General features: G+C 45.3%; 3 protein-coding genes across 3 annotated transcripts in view; all 3 read left to right on the forward strand.

Moving 5' to 3' along the window:
• The first annotated feature begins 432 nt into the window (after nucleotides 1–432).
• On the forward strand, nucleotides 433–5,295 carry LOC118507916 (glutathione S-transferase). The gene is made up of 8 exons (XM_036047217.1): nucleotides 433–458; nucleotides 1,392–1,546; nucleotides 2,581–2,748; nucleotides 3,155–3,297; nucleotides 3,412–3,577; nucleotides 4,318–4,485; nucleotides 4,563–4,904; nucleotides 4,998–5,295. The coding sequence occupies exons 1-7, from the start codon at nucleotides 448–450 to the stop codon at nucleotides 4,871–4,873; spliced, it is 1,122 nt and encodes a 373-aa protein (XP_035903110.1). The 5' UTR covers nucleotides 433–447; the 3' UTR covers nucleotides 4,874–4,904; nucleotides 4,998–5,295.
• Nucleotides 5,296–6,729: 1,434 nt separating this feature from the next.
• LOC118517740 (enoyl-CoA hydratase domain-containing protein 3, mitochondrial) lies at nucleotides 6,730–8,068 on the forward strand. The gene is made up of 3 exons (XM_036064185.1): nucleotides 6,730–6,846; nucleotides 6,925–7,349; nucleotides 7,413–8,068. Exons 1-3 carry the CDS (start codon nucleotides 6,820–6,822, stop codon nucleotides 7,792–7,794), a joined length of 834 nt encoding a protein of 277 aa, XP_035920078.1. The 5' UTR covers nucleotides 6,730–6,819; the 3' UTR covers nucleotides 7,795–8,068.
• A 3,067-nt stretch (nucleotides 8,069–11,135) lies between these two features.
• The window catches only part of LOC118507917, a 38,458-nt gene continuing 33,228 nt past the window's right edge, over nucleotides 11,136–16,365 (forward strand). Inside the window, exon 1 of the mRNA XM_036047218.1 lies at nucleotides 11,136–11,466. Coding sequence (XP_035903111.1) covers nucleotides 11,169–11,466 — 298 coding nt within the window. The 5' untranslated portion in view covers nucleotides 11,136–11,168. The remainder of the gene's footprint in view (nucleotides 11,467–16,365) is intronic.

Raw genomic sequence — 16,365 nt, forward strand, 5'->3', positions numbered from 1 at the left:
TTTCAGTACCAGAATTAAGGAGTGGTTAGAAATGTTCGGATTTTAGCTAAGCTTATGCCGCATCGTCAAACAATTGCCTTTCTCCGTTTTGACACTGGCGATACATGGTTGCGCGTCGCGATAGCGCACAATACGCAGATAAGGTTGGTCGCCGTGTCTGTACTATCACGACATGCAGCAGCAGCAGCATCAGCACGAGTGTGCGCATACCACCGATGGTGTACCGAATAACGCACGAACACTACGGTGTGCCGGGACCAGTTTTTTTGGGGGGATAAATAAGCGAGCGGCACGCACGCTTGTTTTAGTCTGACCATATTCTTAGCACAAGTTCGATCAACAGGTAAGCGAGTGTGCGTACCGCGACCGGATCCAACAACAGCCCATAATCAGTGGTGCCGCGGTGACAGCATAACAAAAGTCTGGGTGCAAAAAGACAGCATTTTTATGACGATCGGGTACGATCGATCGATCAGTGATGCGATAAAGCGAGATAGAATTGTGTTTGGTTGCGATCCCATCGATATATGGCTGAGCGTTCACACTTTTCTTGAGGGAACAAGACGATGCATTATATTATCAAGGTTAAATCAATCATCTCTATGCACGCAAGCCGGTGATGAGGTGCCAGTGTTGGTGAAGAAGAATGTAGCAGAATGGTCGATTGGAACTGTGTGTGATACCTGGTGAAGGGTGAAGAAGAAGTTGAGTTTGGGGATGGTGCAGAATAATTTTCGTTTGGTAGCTGGATAGTCACAGTCTTCGGTACGCAGGTTTTCCGTGTGAAACATTGGAACACAGCTAGACCTTCCTGAGTAGCAGAGGTGCAGAAAGTCTAGTCTGGTCTCTAGTCTTATTTTTCTATTTTTTGGCACTACAACCTTGAAGAGGTGGTGGTGTCCCGGGGCATGCCATAAATCGGGTTTTCTTTATGTTGGGGCTTGATTTTCCCGAGTCTGGATAATCACCGGGGCGGTCCGGTGGCCGAGGCGACAGCGGCGCCGGCCTTCACACGGCATGACCGGGGTTTAGATCCAATCCAGACCTTCTCCCCATACGTAAGGCTGACTACTTTACTACTGGTAAAATCAAGTCACAGAAAGCCAGACATGGCAGGCCGAGACCTCTCGAGGTTGTAGTGCCAAGGAAGAAGAAGAGAAGGATAATCACCGGTTGCGGCGTAGTCGGTCGGACGGGACTCGATCCCCCACCTTTCCGTGTGAAGACGAGCACCGCTACCGCATGCGTTACGGGACCTAATTAAACTATCGGCCTGAGCAGAAACAGAATGTGTGAAATGATAGACCCAGAAGAACTGTACACTGAGTCCGAGCGGTAGTGGCTACAGTCTTCAACCCACGACTCACAGCTCTGTGCTTCTCTTTTGACAGATCTTCACCTACCGTTGACATCATGCCGGACTACAAGGTGTACTACTTCAACGTGAAAGCTTTGGGCGAACCGCTGCGATTCCTGCTGTCCTACGGAAACCTTCCATTCGACGATGTGAGGATCACGCGCGAAGAATGGCCAGCACTCAAGCCAAGTGAGTCACCGGCTTTATAAAACTACCGCCTAACGTTGATGTGTGTGCTAGCGTATTTAAAACGAAACGTATCTGTACATATCCATCCCCCAGTCCAACCCAATTGATAGCACATCGATTATTTAACACCACGTCCGTCCGTAACCTTTGCATGCCTTTCCTGCCATTTTCGCCCCCCCCCCTCCCCCCGCTGTATCGAACGGCCCCTCTCGTTCTTTTCCCAACCCCCAATTCGGCACATGCTCGTGATGAAAAGCTGATGTCACGGATTTGGTGACACCGTTCGATTAACCTTCTAACCGAGATAGCTAGAATGCTATCGTTGTGTTGCGTGTTCTGCATAAAAAAGAGCCGCCCGTCATTGTCGTCAATCGAGGCGCTATAATTTTAGCCATCGATTGATCCCATTCGATCCTCCTCGCGTCGGGGTTGGCCGGTTGGCTGGTTGGCGACGACGGTGGGGTGAGATGATGATGATGATGATGATGATGGTACTCAGTTAAAATAACTCGCCCCAACATCATGAGGAATGTGATTAACCTGGTTTTCGGTTGTGATTGTTTTTAGTACTTGTGATTTGGCACATTATGTTTTATGTTGCTAATCGAGTGTGTTAAGTGCTACCGACCCGAACTTCGGTGTGATTGATGTTGATCGATTTTGTTTTAGGTTAAGATTCAATTTTAATATTGGCTGGATTTTGAAACATCTCTTTTTCGATATTTTACATTCCAATAAAAGCACAATCACACACTCACACACCCACATGACATGGCCGGGTTAATCTGGCAACTTCTTCGCGTAAGCAGCTGATTCTGGAGTCCATGGGGTGGTTGCTTGATCTATATTTTTGTTGTTGTCGGTGTAAGCGAAGGTGTCCGTTAGTTACAAATGTTCCCTCCCACCTGCCTTTAGCTCGCTTTACTCATCCATCCACTGACTTGCAATCGCATCAGAAAACCTTCCTGGTATCGCGGGAAGGCTCCCATCATTCCAGTTACCATTCCAACCAACAATTCCATCTTTCGTTTCAGCAATGCCGATGGGTCAGATGCCGGTGCTGGAGGTTGACGGCAAAAAAGTGCACCAATCGGTCGCAATGTCCCGGTATTTGGCCAACCAGGTCGGTTTGGCCGGCGCTGACGATTGGGAGAACTTGATGATTGACACCGTGGTCGACACGGTGAACGATTTCCGCCTAAGTAAGCGTACAGCTTATACGGTGCTGTGTTTCCCTATGGTTTCCCGATGGTGCACCTAGTCCGTTACAGTGCCCTCGAAACGGGATCGATTCTACCGGCCATATTTTTTGCTAATCCTTTTCTTTCATCTTTTTTCGTGTGGTTGCTCGTAAGGAACGATTGGGGTGGCAACCAGAGGTGCCCTCAAACAGGTGATATGCCCTCCCGGGGCATTGTTGTGTTGCTTGAGTGGAAGCCTTGATGGGATTCGTTATGCTCCTTGAAAGGATGCAAAAACGATGGCCGGTGGAATTCGTCCCACCAGCATGGGGGACACACACTCACATATAAACTGTCTAGAACTGCCTGGTATCTTCTATCTCGCACAATTAAACCAACCCACCCCCCACCCCGTGTCACATTTTAGAGATTGCCGTTGTCTCGTACGAACCGGACGATGATATCAAGGAGAAAAAATTGGTCACTTTGAACAACGAGGTCATTCCATTCTACCTGGAGAAGTTGGACGACATTGCACGCGAAAATAATGGATACCTGGCCAACTCGAAAGTAAATGCTGTTGTCGCTCTTCCGCACCCTGCTGGCGGTTAGAGTGCGGACAACTCCCGATTTTAACCGAATCACACCGATATCAATATTTTCTCTTTTTTCTTCGTTTTCCAGCTGAGTTGGGCCGACATTTATTTTACCGCCATTTTGGACTATTTGAACTACATGACCAAGTCCGATCTGGTCGCGAACCATGCGAATCTGCAGAGAGTGGTTGACAACGTCACGTCGATCGATTCGATCCGCAGCTGGATCGATAAACGGCCCAAGACTGAGATCTAAATCGGTGAACTGCGCTAAAAAAAACAATACATCAAGCATCACGAGTCATGCGTCTGAATCAACTGAAATAACCATATTTAAATGGGATGAAAATAAATTGTTGTTCGTGAAGAGGCATGGATAAATGTTCGCCTCCGAGTGCAGCAGTGCAACCAGAAATAGTCACACCGTCCATTTTCTTTTCCTTAGAAGAGTCTCAGTATGTTGCTGGCCATAGTTCGTTTCATAATCTTATCTACTAACATACCAAGCAGCCAGCAGCCCACCGATAGCTTCAGTGTTCCTAGTGCTGACGGCAGGTCTTGCAAGCTAGCTACGTGTCGATCGATCGATCCTTGGTTTGTGTGTGTGTGTGTGTAACCTGTTTGTGCGTGTGGTTGGTTCCGGTTTGGTGTATCATCATTTCTATGCATTCTGTGATAAGATGAACTTTATTCGTGATGATTTTCTTTCCGTTTTGTTCCGAACTTTGTGGATTCAAGATTCAGCTGCTTATCTGCCAACCATGACACCCAACGAACGAACATAACATGAACATTTGAGCAAAAAAAACAAAAAAAAAAACAAAATGCGAAATGAATTACCAAAAATTGAAAACGTCGCACAAAAATCCAGCTACTATTAAAATTTAACACCAATATTTCTCTTTTTCTCTTTACCCCTCCCCCCACCCCTTCACCAATACCCACCTTCTTCCGTTTGCCACGTTACCCCTGCCCCTGGGTTTCGTTTTTCTAGCAATGCCCATGGGCCAGATGCCGGTGTTGGAGGTCGATGGTAAGCGTGTGCATCAGTCGTTGGCCATGTGTCGATATGTAGCGAAGCAGATCAATCTGGCCGGCGACAATCCGTTGGAAGCGCTGCAAATCGATGCCATTGTCGATACGATCAATGACTTCCGTCTAAGTAAGTATCGGTCGCGGCTCCGCTGCCTCTACCATTTCCCAATGTGATATGCATTGTTTGCTTCCCTCTTTCCTTAGAAATTGCGATCGTAGCCTACGAGCCGGACGACATGGTGAAGGAGAAGAAAATGGTCACCCTGAACAACGAGGTGATTCCCTTCTATCTGACCAAGCTGAACGTGATCGCTAAGGAGAACAATGGCCACCTGGTGCTCGGCAAACCGACCTGGGCGGACGTGTACTTTGCCGGCATCCTAGACTATCTGAACTACCTGACCAAGACCAATCTGCTCGAGAACTTCCCGAACCTGCAGGATGTGGTCAACAAGGTGCTCGACAATGAAAACGTTAAGGCTTACATCGCGAAGAGACCGATCACCGAGGTGTAAAGCGAGCGCAATGGAGTGTTTTGGCTACAAAGTAACTTTTCCCGCTTTTTGGTTGTTGCTTTTTCCTTTTCCTTTTCCTTTCTGCCAATGGAATCCTGTGAATTTGACATTTTCTTTTTTCAAGCTTCCTCTTCGGTTCCAACCCGGTTGGTTGGTTCCGCTTGTTTCGGACATCCAAGCAATAGATGTTTTGGCTAGCTGGTTGCAACGTAATGCACTCGTTGATGAGGCTAGGAATAATTTTTGAAGGATACGCTTTTTAAGCCATGAATAAACCGTCACATTTATTCGCGATTTCATTTCATGCATCCGTTCACACAGAACATCATAAATCTTAATAACTGTGTTTCTAGCATACACGCCCTAAGCTAAGCTTGATTATGGATAAGTATGACAATAAATTCGGATGGTCGAGATGACAACTGTTGGAGTAGTAGCCTCATTGAGTACACTGCGCAATGTAATCCAACAAGCCCGTCTAATGAAACATCGATTTTGCGATCGCTCCCACACCAGAGGAACTTCCAGAGGAAAAAATAAATAAATATAACTACCAGAAGTACACCCGATTACCATAACCATGAAACGCTATGATCCGAATCATTTCCATTTTAGGCGTTCTCAGAGCAGTTTCCTCAGCCAAAAACGGATATGGCATTCGTAACAAGCAAAAGGGAGAGGCCTCTGTTTTCCTATTACGTTGACGTGCTGAACATACAAAATAAATGATCAAATAAATAAAAAAAAATGCAGCTAACGTCTGAATAGATGCCCCTCTCCCCTCTCACGAGCACTCACTTTTCGCAACAGAGATACGTAAAGGCCTTGGGGTACCTTTTTCAGACTTTTTACTATAATTATTTATTTATTTACTATTTATAATTGTTGTAAATAATTTTTCATATTTTTGCTTAACTTTTACCTAAATTTAAGGTACCTTAGTAGCGAAAAGTGAATGCCCATAAGTTGGTGGGTGGAAGGGGGCGGTTTTATTGGTCAGACTTTAGTCGAGAAAAGTACTATGTGAAAACCCTGCATCAATATGTACAATCTGGGTTGTGTTCAAGTGAAACACTGGATCGATAGGTATAAATGCTGTCGTAAATTGTCATTTGATTCTATCTAAAACCAAGGTGTATGTATTTAGAACAAGGTATGTAGATATAGAAGGTAGAGTTGTTTAGAGCAAATTGACATTTCTCGACCTGACATAACAGTTCCATGGTGATCAAGGGGAAGGGTATTGAGAAGAGTGACGGCAGCGTCGGAGGAGGCGCCGGTGGTGGTATCGCTTGCGATTTTTTGACGAAAAATGCAACCAAATATCGTCAATCGTCTGTGGGATAACACTTAATATGCGAAAATGACCCATAAATTAGCGATATTGCTCATAGGACTGAGAATCGAGGCTGTTTGTTCATGTTGTTAGCCCCATACCATATGTTTTTGTAAACAAACTCTGACATAACTCGACTAAAATGTCGCCCTGTCAAATCGATAAAAATCCACCTTCTAAATACATACACCTTGATTTAGAAGGTGGATTTTTATCGATTTGACAGGGCGACATTTTAGTCGAGTTATGTCAGAGTTTGTTTACAAAAACATATGGTATGGGGCTAACAACATGAACAAACAGCCTCGATTCTCAGTCCTTTGAGCAATATCGCTAATTTATGGGTCATTTTCGCATATTAAGTGTTATCCCACAGACGATTGACGATATTTGGTTGCATTTTTCGTCAAAAAATCGCAAGCGATACCATCACCGGCGCCTCCTCCGACGCTGCCGTCACTCTTCTCAATACCCTTCCCCTTGATCACCATGGAACTGTTATGTCAGGTCGAGAAATGTCAATTTGCTCTAAACAACTCTACCTTCTATATCTACATACCTTGTCTAAAACAGCGGTTGAAGACAAAACAGCTGATCATACGATCGCAAAATGATAACAAGAGTTGGAAGCATTTTGGTAAGTTTCGCTTGTGTTATTAGCGCGGCTCGAGCAATATACTCGTTAATATTTATCCAATTCTTGGTTTTCCTGCAGAGAAAGCTTCATCTCACCGGTGTTTCACAAAAATGCTTGTCGACGTATACGTGCAGGGATGGAGTTGGCACTATTTTATTGGACAATGAAAAAACGCGCAATTCCCTTTCGTTGGACATGATGAACAGTATTCACAGCAATATCGTCGACAACCAGCATGATACGGAACTGCGGTGCATTGTTTTGGCGGCACAAGGTCGTGTATTTTCGGCCGGGCATAACCTTAAAGAACTAACTCCTGAGCACGGTTCAGACCGCCATCGGCAAGTGTTTGACAAATGTTCGGAGTTGATTGATGCCATCCGATTGGCGCCGGTTCCTATCATTGCCAAGGTGGATGGCTTAGCTGCCGCAGCTGGGTGTCAGCTGGTAGCGTCCTGTGATACGGCAATTTGCAGCGATATCAGTACATTCTCTACACCTGGGTATGTTACCTTACTTGTTCTAGCTTTCATCTCCTCGCTAACCGCGTTTCATGATGTTCGCAGGGCCAGCTTCGGCATATTTTGCTCGACGCCGGGGATCGCTGTGGTACGGGCCATACCCCGCATGAGAGCGGCGTACATGCTATTTACCGGGCTACCCATAACTGCGAGCGAAGCTCTCGAGGCCGGACTTGTCAGTAAGGTAGTTCCCAAAGCTCAGCTTAACGAAGAGGTAGATACCATTTGCAAAGCCATCGCATCGAAAAGTCGTGCTGTCATTGCACTGGGTAAGAATTTTTTTTACAAGCAAATACCGCTGGATGTTCCTGCGGCGTATGAGCTCGGTGCACAAGTAATGGTTGAAAATCTAGCGACAACCGACGGACGCGAAGGAATCAAAAGCTTCGTAGAAAAGCGACCGCCGCGTTGGAGCCACCAGGGATAAAGCGGTTGAACGTAGAGTTAGGGAGTTTTACCGCATTTTGTACTGTGCTATATTTTTTATTGAATGATTCACTTAGCGATTCGTAAGCCATAAAACATAGTGCAAGTAAGGTATACTTGAATAGCCACCACAACTTTGTGCAATGTTCGCTATAGCGTAAATGCCTGTAGTACACGGTACCCAATACATTCGTAACTATTCTTTACAAATTTAAATGAAATGAACTTGCATTTATAATAAATATAATGCATAAATGCACATGCATGCAAACTAATCCCGCTGTGTGTATTGTGTTTTCGTTTTACCCCTTATTCAAACTCCCATCTTCCAACCCGACCAGACCAATCCTTTCGATGTTTTTTTTAGATTTAGTAGCAAAACAATAAGAAATAAGTTCTACAGACATTTCATCATCAAGTGATCTCACGAATGAACATCTGTACGGATAGTAAACATCATCATAGAGGAGATTACAGGAACAGGCACATGAAGCAAATGAGATCAGCTCTACGGCAGCCAGCATGACAATGACGAAACGTTTTCACGATAAGGTCAGAATCAGAGTAATAAAACTGCTCATTGTTAAGGATTTGGGGCCACACTTTGAAACATAGTAGGATTGGGTAGGGATTTCCTGGGAAGTTGATATAGCTATTCTGGACACAATGGCCATGTTCTCGGAATCGTTCGAATCTCATCCAGGACTGAGTTAAGAGCACGGACTCTCCTGTTTGTTGTGCAACATTGCCAGATACCTTGGAGGAGCGAGGCTTCAAATTTTTGCACTATCTCTCCAACTCTTTGCTATCAAATGCTATCAATATTATCGGACGAGCTGTACAAGAGGTATACCTGAATGCACCGCAGGAGGCAAAGAATGACTAGGTAGTTTAGCGACCTTGGTACGATCGTATTGGAAAAAAGCGAACTAACACTGGAGGGAGCACTGGAACTTGCAGTGAGTGTGGAGCTTACACGAACTGAAATCGAAGGTGGAGCATCTTGGCACGAACTACATGCTGTTCAGCAACTGTGGGTAAGAAAAGGGTTGGTGAATATACTTCGGGTACAAGCTGTTTTCGGTGTGGGAATAAAACATATCTAGCAGATACGTGTCAACAAAAACGTACTTTATGCTCCTTTTGCAAACGAGAAGCTCATCCGGTGAAGGTGTGTCTTACGAAGTCTGTCCCCAAAACAGATATGCGTCCAACAAAGAAACCGACTTCAGCACACGCACATTACGTCGATCAATCTTGTGGTCGACAAAGAACTAAAAGCATGGAAATACTTGATGTTTGTTCTGCTGGAACATTGTCAGAAATTTTCTCGGAGAAACAAGCACTTTTGGGACGGGAGTGGCTAAGGAAGATGTCCCTGATTGGACTAATGTTGTTCCGAACAATGCTGTTAATACTCATGCGGCTAATGCTGCTCCTGCGGTCCGTGCTACTGGTGCTGCTTCCCCGTGTCGAACTGCGGTCTTGCCGGTAATATAAGAACGATATGCGAAAGTTTTCCATGCTTCAATTGGTCGGATTTCGAATGTACAGGCAAACCTGCGTCTAAAGGAAAACGCGTGGCCTGTGTTTATCAAGGCACGGAAAATACCTTTCAACATGACAACAATTGTTGAAGACGATTTGGAGAAACTAGTAACGGAAGGTGTGCTTACGAAGATAGATTCGAGATTCAATGTAAATGGGCATCACCTTTAGTTCCTGTGAAGAAATGAATTAAGAAATCATGTAAGGATTGGCGGGGATTACAAACAGACTGTGAATTCCAACCTGGTTGTGGATAAACAAACATTACCTATCGTGGTCTCAATGTTCGCGTCACTGGCTGAACGAAAGAAATTCAGCAAGATAGATCTCGTCCAAGCATATCTCCAACTTGAAGTGGCTCCGGAAGACGTTAAAATTGTTGGAGGGGACAATTGAACGAACACGCGTCTCGGTTGCAGGCTGAACACAATCTCTTTTATTTTTCTTTTTACTTCCGCTGCCAGAAACACGTAAAATAATGTGTTGATATACCACCACTCCTCCTCAATACATTATAATATGACCGTTTTAGCGCTTCAAATTCATAACTTCGGCAAACTGTTTCTGTTTTATGTGCCCTAATGGCTTGGTTAGAATATCTGCGATCATGTTTTCTGAAGCACAATATTGCAGTACAACCTCTCTCTTGTCCTACAAATCTTTCGTGAAACACAAACGCGTATCGATATGTTTTGAACGCCGTGATAGTCGCTCTATCGCTACAAAATTTATACATCCGACGTTGTCCTCGTATATCACCGTATCATCATCCTGCCTTTCGTCCAGCTCTTCCAGAAGTCGTCTCAACCAGATTAGCTCTCGGCACGCTTCCGACAACGCCACGTACTCTGCTTCCATGCTTGATAACGAAACACACGATTGCTTCCGACTAGCCCAGCAAACTGTAGCTTTGCCAAGCTGAAATAAGAAACCAGTATTAGATTTCCTATCAAAATTATCTCCACCCCAGTCGGCGTCACTAAATCCACAGAGCTTTAACGGTTCTTTGTGATTTGTTGTCAACGTTAGCTGGTAATTACTGGTCTTCAACAGGTATCTGACCACACGCTTCAGTTCCACCATATCTGCTTCAGTTGGACTGCTGACTTGTCTGCTCAATATGGACACACTGACGGCTATGTCGGGGCAAGTGTTTACGGTTATGTGCAGCAATGATCCTACCAAACTGTGATATAGCTCATTGTTTGGCAACTTTCTGCTTCCTTCTCAAACTCTATAGTAACCAGTGTCCATTGGAATGTTCGATCCCTTAGTTTGTTCAAGTCCAAAACGGCTCGCAACCTTCTTTATAAAAATTTCTTGATCCAATGAATAGAAACCGTCTGTGTTTTTTGACACTCGGATTCCCAGGAAATCTCTTACTTCTCCAAGTGATGTTAGTTCAATATGTTTCTGTAGCTCTCTCTCTACTGTTATAATTTCACTATCACTTGTGCTTGCTACTAACATGTCGTCTACATACGAGTGCTGACAATAGAGTAAGGTCTCCAACGCTGCAATTTCGCCGGATCACGCTCTAGGCGAAATCTGGCAACACCGCCGTGTTCCTTGGTTCCCCCACTACCACTTTGCTGCTGGGTGAGGCTTCCCGACCGCTCAGTCTTGGCTGAGCAGCCGTAAACAATGGAGGTACCCCAAGTGCGTCAGCGTCCAAGTGCGAATTGCGTTCTGTAATACGTTTTTTGAGTGCGAAAAAGGTGACACCTATTGAATTCTATCGTCAACTAGTTGAAGTTTACGGGGAAAAGTGTATGGACATAAAAAACGTGCGTAAGTGGAGCCGCGAGTTCAATTCCGGGCGCACTAATGTTCACGACGAGGAGAGAAGTGGCCGACCGAAGGTCTCGGATGCGATTGTTCAAGCAGTGGAGGCAGAAATGCTCAAAAACCGCCGTGCGACAATTAGGGACTTGGAAGAGAAGCTTGGAGGAGTGTGTAGCAGCGAAACATCCGTCATATTCTTGTGAACAACTTGCAGTATCACAAAGTTTCTGCCCGATGGGTGCCGAAACATCAAGCGTCAAGCGCGAGGCGGACGGAGAGTGGTATTCTGCCGGCATAGACAAGTTCATCGTGCGGATGCGCAAGGTGTTGGAAAAAAATGGTGATTATGTAGAAAAGTAGCCAAGACCTTGACCTTTCCAACGGTGTATCGCTTTTTGTAAATAAATGTCATTTTCTATGAAAAAAAATTGGAGACCTTACTTTATTGTCAGGCCTCGTAGATCAGTAAATAGACACGTGCTCCTCCTGGCATCATCTTAACATACAAACAGGGGTCTGATCTAGATTTTTTTAAATTCATTCCTGTTAGAATTTCACCAAGAGTGTTATGCCATACTCTGGCTGCCTGTTTCAACCCATACAAGCTACGTTCTAATTTACACACAAGCTTCTCTGTGCCTGGTTTTATGAATCCTTCCGGTTGCTTCATGTAAATGGTTTCTTGTAGTTGACCATGCAAATACGCTGATTTAGCATCAATATGCCGTACTGACATACGTTTATATCCGGAAATTGTCAACAAGATTCGTCGTGTTGTTTGAGTAGCCACTGGCGCAACACACAGCATCATAATCTTCACCATACCGTTGTGAAAACCCCTGCGCCACAAGTCGTGCTTTGAAACGCGTGACATTACCATCACTATCTTCCTTTTTCTTACGTACCCATTTACAACCGATAGGTATTCGTTCTGATGGTAATCCTACTAGAGACCATGTTTCGTTCTTTTGAAGCGATTCATATTTCTCAGTCATTGCTGCTTTCCATAAATCTTCTTCTGCACCACTTATAGCTTCTTCATAACTGACGGGTTCATCTTTCATGGCAACTGCTAAATTCACCTCATAATCTTTCAAATATCGAGGAAGAACTCCTCTGGTGCTTCGCTTCAAACTTTGTTGAACTGTATCAGTAGATCGTTCATCGTCATATGCGTGATCCTCTTCTGCACTTTCCCACTCACCATCATCAGAACCACCTGTTTCGCTTGGTCTTCTTGTTTGAGAATTAACTGCCCCATTGGGCTCCGACTCAAGTACATCATTTGACTCCTCCTGAACGTCACTGCCGATGTCATTGGACTGACTGGTGTTGAGGTGAGATACAATAAATTCATAATTAACTTTTGGAGTAGGAGTTTCAGCCTCTGTCGACTTGTGCCTCATCTCATCTCGACTGATTGTTATCTGATCGGTTTTGGTGTCTAGGAATCGATATGCTTTTCGGTCGTCACAGTATCCCACGAATGTCAGTTTACGAGCTTTATCATTAAAACTTTGCCTTTTTACATCTGGTATATGAACATATGCTGGACTCCCAAAAACTCGCAAATGATCAAGAACTGGCTTGCTTTCAAACCACAATCCGAATGGTGTGCGAGCAACCGAGCGCGACGGCAATCTGTTTTGCAAATAACTGTTGGGCAGAGTAATTTGCACAAATAACAAGGATGAGTTCATCAGAACAACAGAAAAATAGTTTTATTAAGCTAGACCGATTAGCGCACGCTTTATACAGTTGACTCGAAGGGAACCAGTCAAAGGATACTAAGCGTGATGGGAAGTGGCTAGTCTGTCAGAAATGACAGTTGCTGTTGTCAGCCCTTGCAATGGTGAAAATAGCATGGCACATCTGTTGCTATCACAACAATAACTTGTAGTTACTATTGCCTCGCCCCAATACTTGATATCGAGTCCTGCATCTAGTAACATGCAAGTAGCCATTTCTTTTAATGATCTGTTTTTTGGTTCTGCGACACCATTCTGTTGAGGATAGTAAGCTACGGTGTACTGAGCATGGATTCCCTTTGCTTCATAAAACGATTGCAGCTCTCGATTCATATATTATCCTCCTCCATCTGAACGGATTGCGACTGGCTTTCTAACGAACCGGGTTTGAACATGTGCAACGTAACGCTTAATACAACTCGCCACATCCGATTTCTGTCTCAGTAGCAATATCACCGTATTACGGCTAAAATCATCTACTAGTGTCATAAAATACTTAAACCCACTAGGAGTTATGTTCCACACTGACCCACATACATCGGTATGAATCACATCAAGGATGCGTCTGGATCGGCTTTGTGATGTTTTGGGAAAACTATATCTGGTCATTTTTCCTCTTAAACAATACTCACATACTTCCGTTATGTCGCAGTCTTGCATTTTTAGTCCTTCACCGAGTTCTTCCTTTTTGATTCGCTACAGCTCTTCCGGATGCCGATGCCCATTCGACGATACCATGTATGCTCGCAGTTCGACAAATGGCCTGAATCCACGCTCATTTTCGCGCTTTCTGCGATTTTCAGGGCAGGCAGATTCTTGTTTAGTTCAGCTACTGCTGCCACTTGCCCGTTAGCCGTTATGATGTTGCACTCCGCTTCCTGTAACACAACCTTCAAGCCCTTGCGCACTGAAAGAAGTCCTCCATCCAAATCTGGAACACATAGTATTTAGCACCCTATTCACAAAATAGGTACTACTTTTTTAATTTGTGATTTCGTCAAAGTTTATTGGACCGAACTGAACAGAGTGAAGCCACGAGAGAGAATGAACGATTTTTTTCTATGCTACCGGAACCCTGTCTGACAGATGCCAGGTTGTGTGCTCAGCACAGCGGTCGCTGGTCTCGGTCATCGTTTTGCGACTTACAACGGTCGCTACAGTACTCCCCTCTTAGAGCGGTGTCATCGGTAACGTAGAGGAATGATCATTTTCCGATTTGATCTGGTGACACCGGTCGATATCTTTGTATCTTCACGTCGTAAGATAGGTGGTGGTGGTCCAGTCTGTTGTAGCGACGATGTACGTGGCGTTGGTAGGGTGTGCGTCGGGCCGGTACGCTGCTGTTCGGGTGACGACAATTGGCGCGTTGGAGTGTCGTGGTCCAGGTTCATCTGTCGTTGTTCGTTTGGCGGTGGCCGAGACGTTGGAGTAACGTGTTCATGGTTCATCTGTAGCTGGTTGTCTGGCGAATGTGGTTCCTCAGCCGTATAGGCCGGCTTCAGGCGATCCACAGAAACCATAGAGGGATGCCCATGCAGCAATATCTGAAACGACTTGGGATTTCGTGTGAGAACTTGATATGGTCCGTGATATGGTGTTGTTAGTGCGGGCCGGACGGTGTCGTTGCGTACGAAGACGTGTGTGAGTTCGATAACGAACCGTTGTTGAACCGACCACGCGAAGGAATGGTCGATTTGGAGATCTCCGCGCAGATTCCTGGTCAGAGTTGCTTGAATCAGGCGGCTAACCTTTTTCCTGGATAACCAAGAGAAGTTTTTAGCGGCGGACTCGCACTTCACTAACTCGGTGTGGACAACGGGAATGCCGTAGCTCGATCAGACGATTAACCTTTTTTCCTGGATAATCAGGAGAAGTATCTAACCGCGGTTCTTGCTTGGCTTATTTTCGCCTAATTCTTCCGACGGAGTGGGGAGACACCAAAGAGCGGGACCAACATCCGGAGGGAAGGGAAAGGTGAAACTTTCCCGGATCTGTAAAAGAAACCCTGCTTATGAAACGCACAAGCTTCTCTGTTCAGGTCTGGATAACAAGTTAATTCTATTCTCAAAAAATCCTGTCTTATATACTACAATTCTGTGGAAAAAAGAACATGAAATAGCATTTTATGTCCGTGTGATATTAGAAAACGGGCCGAGAGTTAAATCTACACGAACACAAATTATTAAATGCTATGGGGCACTGCCCTTATCCCGTTTATTTGCATGTGTTCGCCGTGCCGTCCCGATGTCAAGTCCTCGAGCCGAGAACACGATCTTTGGGACCAAGATCGGTTCCACTCACTTCTCGTTAACTGCAGCAAGAGCGACTTACTCCAGAGAGAGTGCGTGAGTGGTTGGTCGCATTCTCACTTCCAACATAGCATTACATCGATCTCCTTTATCCTAACTCGGTATGCCGATGCGTTTGATCCCTGCCTGACGTCTGCTAGTGTAGGAGGTCTGTTAGTTTCGTTGTAGATATAATGTTACAATGTCTGGCAATTGCAGCTAACGTTACCCTGTCGTTTTATGACCATGGGTAATGCATCGCGCATCTGTAGCTCAAGTGCGTATGATTACTGTCCTATTCGTTGAGTGATCTTACCTTCACTGCACTACGACCGTGCCTTGATCTTCGCGTTGGTCGTTTTTTCGTGAAACTAATTGTGCAAAGATAATGTATGCGTTGGGCTCTAGCGTTATCCTTTTTCGGCCCATGTTCTTTACTCTCGTATTTTACCTTACTTACTTACTTATCAGGCGCTACAACCGCTTTGCGGTCTTGGCCTGCTGCAACAATCCTCGATACCGCTCACGGTTCAGCGCCGTCGTCTGCCAATCCGTTATCCCGGCCGTTCTGGCGGACGCATCAACGCCATCACTCCATCTCAATTTGGGCCTACCACGCCTCCTCTGTCCTTGTGGACGGCCCAAAAGGACTTTATGGGCTGGGTCGTCCGGTATCATGCTCATGACGTGACCAGCCCACCGGAGCCTGGCGAGTCTAATGCGCTGTACGATAGTGAGATCATCGTACAGCTCGTAGAGCTCGTCGTTGTAGCGGCTCCTCCATTGTCCTTCCACACATACGGGGCCAAAAATCCTTCTGACCATCTTCCTCTCGAACGCGGCTAAGAGGGCTTCGTCAGTTTTGGACAGAGTCCATGTCTCAGAGGCGTATGTGAGTACTGGGACTATAAAAGTTCTGTACAGTTCCAGCTTCGTCTGTCGCGACAGGTATTTAGAGTGGAGAAGATTCCTCAGGCTGTAGTATGACCGGTTGGCAGCCAGCACCCGTGCGCGTAACTCAACATCAATGTTGTTGTCGGTGCTGACTTTTGACCCCAGATAGGTGGAGTTTTGGACGACTTCGAAAGTGCGGTCACCTAAATGTACATCACCCCTGCGTAAATCAGTGTTTGTTAGCAGGGCCGCTGGTGGTGCCACCATCATTTTGGTTTTCGCCTCGTTAATCTCCAACCCGAGGTTCTG

The sequence above is a fragment of the Anopheles stephensi genome, chromosome 2, assembly GCF_013141755.1.
Source record: "Anopheles stephensi strain Indian chromosome 2, UCI_ANSTEP_V1.0, whole genome shotgun sequence".
Taxonomy (NCBI): Eukaryota; Metazoa; Arthropoda; class Insecta; order Diptera; family Culicidae; genus Anopheles; species Anopheles stephensi.